The 9,319-nt window shown below is 36.2% G+C and overlaps 1 protein-coding gene across 1 annotated transcript; it reads left to right on the top strand.

Annotated features, from left to right (window-relative positions):
* The first annotated feature begins 955 nt into the window (after positions 1-955).
* LOC110457483 lies at positions 956-9,198 on the top strand. The gene is made up of 5 exons (XM_021508780.1): positions 956-1,094; positions 1,503-1,695; positions 7,300-7,439; positions 8,254-8,407; positions 8,735-9,198. The coding sequence occupies exons 1-5, from the start codon at positions 983-985 to the stop codon at positions 8,907-8,909; spliced, it is 774 nt and encodes a 257-aa protein (XP_021364455.1). The 5' UTR covers positions 956-982; the 3' UTR covers positions 8,910-9,198.
* Positions 9,199-9,319: the final 121 nt, after the last annotated feature.

Genomic DNA, 9,319 nt, shown 5'->3' with positions numbered 1-9,319 from the left:
AACAGCAAAATGATGAACGGTTATGTTTGCATTTCTTCGCGTAATCTTCTAAAACAGTAAAATAGCTAACAATTAAAGTAATTGTCAAAGGATTCATGTAGCACAACCAGTAAGTGTTTTGTGGTCCGTTATACCCGCCAATATACATGTTCTTGATTTTTACATATCAACACTATTTTGTTGTGCTACATGAATTTTTCACAATTCATACTGACTAACCTGCAGAATAGTGGGCCGCGGTGGCCATGAGGTTTAGACGTCTGACATTCAGGTACTGGCCGTCGGTAGATGGGTTTTGTCTCTGGGAACTCCATCACCAAATTATGGCACGTCCTTAAATGAACACAGCTGTTAATAGAACGTAAAACACATACAAACCAATCACTATTTGCCTTTTTGAGAGAGTCAGTCAATATATACTAAGTAAAATACATTTAATTAATTGCTTCATTGATGATATTTTAGAAAAAGAATTAACTGAAAGGAAGAAATATAGGTAGACAAACAAATCAAGAAAATATTTAGATATAACTCAGGTAATATATTCATGTTAAATAATTGTGCAAGGATAAGAGTAAAAATCTTAATTATTTTTACCGTGATGCCCAGCACATGGGACAGAAGATAATTAATATGGAGGCTTTTGGTAGTTTCCAATCCTCTTTACATTAAACTTGCAAACGTCATTTATTATGTACATTTAACAAAAGAAATTACTTAAATTATACTAAACGACGATTGGTATATAGCATTTAATCATCTGTGGAGAGAAGATCGTACAGAAAGAAGCAACACTACAACATTCAGAAACACATTATTGCTCTACAATCAAAATCTAATTATGTCAATCATGTTCTAATTGAATCACTAATTGTATCAATCAAAAACGAATTATATCAATCATATGCTCATTATGTGAATCAAATGCTGAAATGATTGCTTGCCATGCAGACATTTTGCGACCACACATCTGTCATAAAACATGACGCTAGGCGTAGCTTCACCATATGCATGCAGCAGACGATACGACAGGGAACACGCAACAGACGACAACCAAACTATCAACATGATTCTGTTCGTGGCAGTTTTGATAGGTAGGTGTTTGTAAAATATTTTGTTGCTTTGTTTAGAAACACTTACTATTATTTATCTTATGTCATTCTGATTGTAACAGTATACATGATGATGTCTTTTAAAAAATTGCATGCACATTAAATTTCTCTTATAGAACAAAAACCTATTTGAAACTAAAGGCGGTTGTGTATGTACGCTGGTGTAAATGTGTTATCTTGTACAAGGAATGTTTTAAGAGCGGTATATGGCAAGCGTCATTCACTTTGGTCTTACCTTACTAATGGCCTCAAAGATATTGTTTATATGTGTCTAACTAAGTTTATTATGACCTAATCCTCAAATTTTTTGAATTAAATGTGTTCAATTCAAATATTAAACAGTGATTGGATATTCGTAAAAAACAATTTTCTGTTGTGAACATTTTTCAGGTGTAGCTGATCTTTCGCTAGCCTTCCCCGAGAGATACTGCAATAGCGCTTCAAGCCTCGCCTTGGTATACCAATTAAACAAAATAGATGTTCAACATAGTTCATTCAGCGACTGGATGAAACTTTGGGATATTGACTTGAACGATATCCTAGTCAAAGATGACTTACTTTTCTTGCTAGGAGACATGTGTGGGTAAGTTTTAATTTATATTGTCTAACTTACAGGCATATTAGCGTGTGTTCGTATATTGTGATCAACTTGTCTGGACGAAAGCAGTGTGTTGACAATTTTTTTTATTATCATTTTTTATTTAACACATGAGCAATTTGTGTTGTTCGGTTATATGGCGGAAAAACCCCATTTAGTAGGTTGAGTTTTACTAGTCTGACTGAAATTATAATTGACCCAATTTTTGAGTTGTAAACGGACGAATTTGCAATAAGTTCGGTAAGGATTTCCTTTGTAACGGCTTCCTGCATGTTTCGGATGTGATTTTCCCTACTTCGTTTTTGTGTGATTATTCGCCTGACAATGTGGCCAAGTGGTTAAGGCGTCTGACATTCTGCTAGGTTTAGCCCTCTACCACTGGGTGGTGGGTTCGATACCTACGCTGGGCAGTTGCCAGGTACTGGTCGTAGGTAGTGGTTTTACTGTGGGAACTCCGGCTTCCCTCCACCACCAAAACCTCGCACATCTTTAAATGACCATAGCTGTTAATAGGACGTAAAACACAAACAAACCAAACACTATTTGCAAAACTTTAAAGTTTCTTGGATGGTATTTTAGAAAATTAACAAAACTTAACCGATAGGTACAGAATATGTGCGAGTAGACTATGAATAGCCTTTTCGTCTGTCTCTGTCACATGTGCTGAACAGGTTTTGTCTATTTATCGGACATTCGGAAACTCTCGCCCAAATTACAGTACCTGTAGATGACCGAAGTGAATAGGCCGAAGAGTTTCGAATGCGTGTCTGACTGATAGACACAATTGAGCCAGGACACTTTCGCTGAACAGGTTGACTCAGTCGGATGTAGCAATAGTAAAACAATCTAAAAACCTGGGTTCGATTATCGGTCAGGCCCGCTGATTGTTGTTTTTTTTTTTACTTTGAACACTGTTGTTGATTGAAATAATGTATGTTATATTTATTTTATCATAAAAGTATCGTAAGGTTTTTACTTTTTCTCTTAAAACACTGTTGTTGATTGAAATAATGTATATTATAATTATTTTATCATAAAAGTATCGTAAGATACGGTTTTCTTTTCATAAAGGATTTATCAAATTTAGGTGAAGGCCGGAAAAAAACTTCCCAGCTCATAGTTACAGTTTTTGGCAGTGGTACGGGGATCTACAAGTTGTCAAGTAAATTTTATTGACGTGTGTCTGACTGGGACAGATGTGATGTCTTCGGGTTTTTTAAACCTGACCACCTTTCGAGTGCAATCTAAGAAACACCACTGTAAAATCCAAGTCGACATTTGACAATCCTTTTATACATTATTGTCTGTCAGAGGAATTAAAGAGAACGCCAGACATATTGTTTACGTGGAATACAATGATCAATCGAACGCTATTTATCGGAGTCACAAGTGTTTTGAAAGGTACAAAGTATTAAGGGATCGAAGGTCAATGCTTTACTGTGATTCGAAGAACATCCATTGTCTTGTGCCAGTAACATGTGTACGGAAACCAAATCCGAATCAGCAATGTTTTTTGGGAGGTAAATTTAAAGGCATACATTAAACTCATGAAAACTATATTTGGAATGACAACATGTTGCATAACATTCCCGCCTCACAAACACTAGAGTGGGAAAGCATTCATGTTCAAAAGAGAACAGAGAACCGGATACACATTTCAGATCACAAAAATCCCAACATCTTTAACAAATTATCGAACACTGCACAAACGTTTCAAAAACAAAACAAAATCAGCCATTCCCTTATCTAAAAACACATCCATGACGTCACAGAGTCGATCACATGGAGCAACTGAATCAGATTTAGTGGGCATATATTTACATAAGTGAAATCTATTTAAATTTCAAATACAACAGCATAACAGTTTATATTCAGATACACAACAGCCTACTCTTTTGACATGATGTTGCAGGCCCTGAGGTCGCTTCGTCAGTAGTCATTATGATGAATAACTCTTTGTAAACTTCAAGCTGTCAGCTGTGATCTGGCATCTGTAATTAATCCCGACATCGTCGTAGTATGACAACATGCAGTGAAAGTTAAGGATCCCTGTTACACTGCATTGGGTTTTTTTTAAGTATAGCGACACTCCTTTAACTTCCGTTTGGATATAACAATACGGCCAGGGTACATCCGTTGATCAAGTAGCTCAATTGATTAAGGCGACCGAATACCAATCTTAAGTCCAGTGTTCCAAACCCAGTAGCCTTGGTTGGGTTTTTTTCACTCAGATCACCTTTTTTTATTTTATTTTTTTTATTTTATCTTTCTTTTTTACTCATAAATGCACAGCAAAAATGGTATGGTTTCTTTACAGAAATAATTTATCAAAGATGTAGTTCTGCCGGTAAAACGTTTCCAACACTTAGTTACAGTTGTTGACAGTGGTACGGGGTTCCTTGAAAGTCTTCGCTGTGTGCACCGCTTTGGTTACACTGTATAACATGACCTTGATCTTCGGAACCCCTTTCGTATGTATACAGTAAACCTCTGATGAAATTGAATAGGCGCATTCTGTTGCACAAGGATTTTTTAAGGATCCCGGTCCAACTACACAGTGTTTGTTTAGATATATAAAGTAACCTCCCCTGAATTTCATTTTGAGTACAACTGTATCAGAGTTTGTCCATGATACAAACCTGCATTGACAGGGTGACTCAGTCCGTTAGAGCGACAGTATGGCAACTTGAGGTCTGGGGTTCAAATCATGTTTAAGCTAGGCTACATTTTCTACACTCAGAACAGGATATTTTCCAGTCTGTATTATTCCTTCGTGCAAATTGCCATCGCCATGGCAGCATGAAATATGTGACAAGTTTTGATGACTCCACCTAGATAACACCGAATAAAGTGATGACGTAGTGGTGACGTTTTCAGAAGAAATGCCCGTGCGAGCTGTTTTTCTCTGGATAGGTAAAGATATCATTTTCCTAGCAAAACCGGAAATACACACGTTAAATGTGGAAGAATTATTATCTGCTGTTTTTAGGAAAGGCATATGTCCTCGAGTTTTGAGATTTTTTTACTGAGAAACATTTGCAAGTATATTGACACTAGCATAAATAACTTGAGGCCATCATCCGGTTAAGGATTCTCGCCCCGCTGTCGAAAACTGTAACTAAGCTATTGAACTATTTAACCGGTATGACTATAAATTTGATGAATCATTTCTGAAAATAAAAAATATACCTTGCGGTGCTTTTATTTTGAATAAAAAAAATGAAATAAATCCAAAAAAAAAAAATGACGTAAAAAAAGTATCAGTGTTCTGAGTGTAATTTTGCAAAGGGACCTAACGAGGACTCGAACCCTACACTTCCAAATCATCATGCAGTCGTTCTAACCATCTGGGCTACTTAGTAAGCGATATTAGCCATATGCCGAGTCGCACTTAGTTATGCACAAAACCAAACCAAAGAGAGGTTACTGTATGCGTACTGAAAATTATTGTGAATCATTTAGCGTTTTGTCTGCAGTCAGATAGTGATCATTACCCCCGTAATTTTATCGCTTGACATTTAAATGCTGTTAGACACTTTTAAAACTAGTCAAGCTTAATATTATCCTATGTAATAAATACATTGCCTTATTTTTCGTCTAGTTATTACTTTTAAATCCTTGATTCGGATTTCACTTCAGCAATGAATGTTTTAGCAAATGTTTTGATAAAGTTGTTATGCTTTATTTGGTTATTTCGAACAGTTCTTTGAACAGCAAATTAAGTAAGTGTTGACATCAATGAAGTTGATGACGTCATAAAAGATATTGATCGATGTCACAATATCAAATGTTATAGTTTCACAACATTTGCCTTCGTAATGCCTTGCAATAGAAGGATGCAGAGCAAATGTAAATATATATTTTTCTGATGAATATGAATAGCGTGGCGAACCAGAGGGGTAATGTTGCCTTCAGAAAACCCTAACCCCACTCCGTTATTGTTTTTTATTTCATCCAATTCGTCTCCAGAAAACCCACCCACCCTAGGAAGTTAGAACCCCAATTCTTGAATTTTTCTGTTTACATCTTTATTTAGTAGATGCATATATATATATATGTTTCTCGTCCCTTCTTTCTGGTGCTTATCTCTCGTTGAATCACTTCATGTGATAGTGCATCTTGCGCAAGAATACGTCCTCTACATATATTTAGTAGTTAAAGAGTTTTCTAGAGGGATTCTTCTCCGATTTTATCATTTGACGGGTCGTCGTTGTGTTCCTTCGCTATAGAGCAGAGCCAGCGAGCGTTTTGATATTTAGACTATCAGCGTTCCTTGTCCTCGATGCTCTCAGCTTAATTGCTGCCTTCGGCTGTCTTTAGCCGAGGGGACTATTGGTTTTATATAATAGCTATATTTTCAATTGTAGTATATCAGTTCTATCTTCTTGTGATATGATGTATATGTACACGTAGCTGTTCTGTTTCACTGTGTCTTGATAAAGGAGCGGATCGCTCCGAAAATTTGACAACCTAAACTTGTCGACACTGTTGGAATTACTTCTTTACCCCATATACATATAAATATATATGTACATTTCTGTGTCGCAGTGGTTAAGGCGTCTGCCATTCTGCTATAACTAGCAAACCGCCACTGGATTGCGGGTTCAAGGCCCATGTGTGGCAGTCGCCAGGTGCTCGCCTCAGGTCGGTGTTTTTTTCCGGATACTCCGTCTTTCCTCCAAATCAAAACCTGGCACATCCTTAAATGACCATATCTTTTAATAGGACGTAAAAAACAAATAAACCAAATTATTCTTTGCTGATCTCATAACATAAACGTCATAACTGTTATATCTGATCACATGTCATACCATCAAACTTCGTTGTGACGTCACACGTGCAATAAGACATTTAATCTTCAATCCAATAATTTTCCAATAAGTTTAGTTTAAACATGCGTGTGATAAAAAGATAAAAAGAAAAGCTATATAAAAAATACCTGTTTTTCATCATTATTTGGGTAAAGGAATAAATCTATCCCAGAAGAGAAAGTCCCTCCAGGTTATCCGCATTTATCACATAACTGACCCATGTTACTATGTCATACGGCCATGTCATAGAAAAGGTATTAAAAAACGTGTAAAAACCTGAATGTGCTACGATTGGTCAAAACCGTGGGAACATATTCCTACATATTCCTTCGCCATGAAAGGGACGACTTTTATTTTCTTTACCACATGATACATTTACTGTTATTGTTAACGGATTTGAAATGTTTAATTTGTCATTATTATTTCCATTTCATTTAAAACTGTTCACTATTAAAAAAAATATGCTACACTTTGCACTGTGCGGAACGACAATACTATGATCGGTGTACTTTGGTTTTGACCTATATAGAGTCAGCTGATAACCAAAATCGTATTTAAATTTTTCAAATTATGAATGTTATTTGATAAATAGAATCTTACATTTACATTTTTAGGATATCCCCTTTATTCATGTCTATGTCATAGTCCAGACTAGATTCAACGCCAATATAGCTTCATTTTTCTGTTTGATGTTTGCACTTCTAATGACGAAGATGTTGGTTGTTTTTGCTTTGTTCTGTCGCTCGAAATGACCTTGAATATGCTTTGTCATATAAAGGAGCCGCAAACTGACGTTTGAGTGGCTGTTCCAACAAATAGAGAGATATTGTCCCCAGCCTAACGGGATAAGGAGTCTTCTTGAGCCTACCGGCGTCGTGTGTAACCAAGATGGCACCGTTAGTGATCTCACAAAGACAGGTAGGCCCCAATTCTCTCTCTCTCTCTCTCTCTCTCTCTCTCTCTCTCTCTCTCTCTCTCTCTCTCTCTCTCTCTCTCTCTCTCTCTCTCTCACGCTTTTTTTATATAATTAATTATAATTCGCTGTAATGGTAAAAAGACATATTGTCATGCATTCTAACTATTAACATTTAGGTCTTAGTTTTTTGTTAAAACGTTAATTAATTCTGTTGCACTGAAGAAGAAACTGTTATTATCATTGACTAACTAAAACAGTCATGTTTTTCTTTCTGAAAGAATATTGTAATTCACTTGGCACCAATGGGCTTCCGTAGAATTGATAACTACTGAATACGAGAAAATCTCGAGAGCGAAAATAAGCATGCAGCATAATATCAAACGTATCAACATTCTGAAAGCAAAATTAAGGCTGCCCCAACGTGGACTTTACAGGTGGAAAGCATATATTTGATTGGACGAAAATTTCACGGCATGCAGTATTTCTAGGTTTGCTTTAAAAGCAAAACCAGAATGTCGATTTGTTCATGAATAAAAATATGACAACTAAAGAGTATAACTTTTTTTAGGACGAATATGCCGATTTCTGATTTACAGTCCTTTAATTCATAATTTACCATTTTAAACCTTCATTCATATTAGTTTCAGTCATATTAACCTTTAACAAACATGATTCTGAAGAAGAAAATGTGCGTTTCCTCCCACACATCTTACATTTCTACCTAACCGTTTGCCCATCAATGTGTTTGAGTTAATCCAACAGAACTTTAACTAATCAGTGAATTGATTAAAACACATTTTTGCATATTTCTTTCAGCCCTCGGGACGTTTGGGAAAGTGAACAAGTCCATTGATTGTACTTTAAGATACACTAATTTACTGAGTAACTGTGAGACTGATGCCAGGTTCAGTTCAGACTTTCCTGTCTTCCCCGAGCAAACACTGGAAACGGACATCATCGAAAATACAATGTAAATTCACACTCTGAAATATATCAGAGCGATATAAATATATCGCAAGCAAGTCATAACGTTTTGATTTGTCAATCACCTATGACCTTAAATATTAGTGATTTTTTATGAACGATATTTTGTTTGTACTGTTTCACCTTTTTGATAACATTGAATATGACCTTACATTTAAATGTTTTTTGATAAACGATATTTTGTAATCATTGTTCTACCTTTTTGATAAATTGTGTAATTTTAGTTTTTTGTAGGTTTAATATTATTATTTAATGAATAGCAATATCAGACACGAACATTTGATGAACTTACTGTTATTTCAATCCAATACAGGATTAGCACTGCCGCTATTCGGTGCGCCTTAACCGGAGTGAGAAGGCTGGCTCCAGATTGTGGAAGTGTGCAAAACCTCCTGACGTACTCCCTCGTGTCCGAGCTAATAACGAGACAACCGTTCAAGCTTCGAGGCAACGTAAACTTTCAAACCTTTGCCGACGTCAAGGCTTAAATCTTTTGCAGAATGTAGTTTCTCAGACCAGAGGGAGAACAAAACAAATCTGTATCAAAAGTTGACTGTATAAATATTTCCGTCGGTCGGGCATCTTCCTGTATTACTATATGTATAATTCATTTATGTAATTACACGGCTCGTTTGATTGGATGAATTTTATGTCATCCTGAATTACACCTGTTTTCCTCACTTGAACATGTTTCCCTTGGCGTGATGTCTTGTTTCCCACACGAGGCCGATTTCAGCTAGCTTATTGAAATAAAAATAAAAAACTTTTGTCATATAATAAGTTGTTATGTTATTTAACACCGTTTTTTCGATCGTGCGACTGGTGGCACGACCAGCCGCAAGGTGGCAGGACCAGTAGTACGACCAATCATGTGACTACTTGACCCGCTATCATGCAC

The sequence above is a fragment of the Mizuhopecten yessoensis genome, unplaced genomic scaffold (genome assembly GCF_002113885.1).
Source record: "Mizuhopecten yessoensis strain PY_sf001 unplaced genomic scaffold, ASM211388v2 scaffold9157, whole genome shotgun sequence".
Classification (NCBI taxonomy): Eukaryota; Metazoa; Mollusca; class Bivalvia; order Pectinida; family Pectinidae; genus Mizuhopecten; species Mizuhopecten yessoensis.
This window is presented reverse-complemented; position numbering and strand designations above follow the sequence as displayed.

What these genes read in the sequence shown, in the direction of transcription:
- LOC110457483 (XM_021508780.1), top strand. Translation starts at nt 983, where the DNA reads ATGACGCTAGGCGTAGCTTCACCATATGCATGCAGCAGACGATACGAC. An exon ending in TTGCTAGGAGACATGTGTGG is followed by an intron (nt 1,696 to 7,299) that starts GTAAGTTTTAAT and finishes TGTCATATAAAG; the next exon opens with GAGCCGCAAACTGACGTTTG. An exon ending in TAGTGATCTCACAAAGACAG is followed by an intron (nt 7,440 to 8,253) that starts GTAGGCCCCAAT and finishes TATTTCTTTCAG; the next exon opens with CCCTCGGGACGTTTGGGAAA.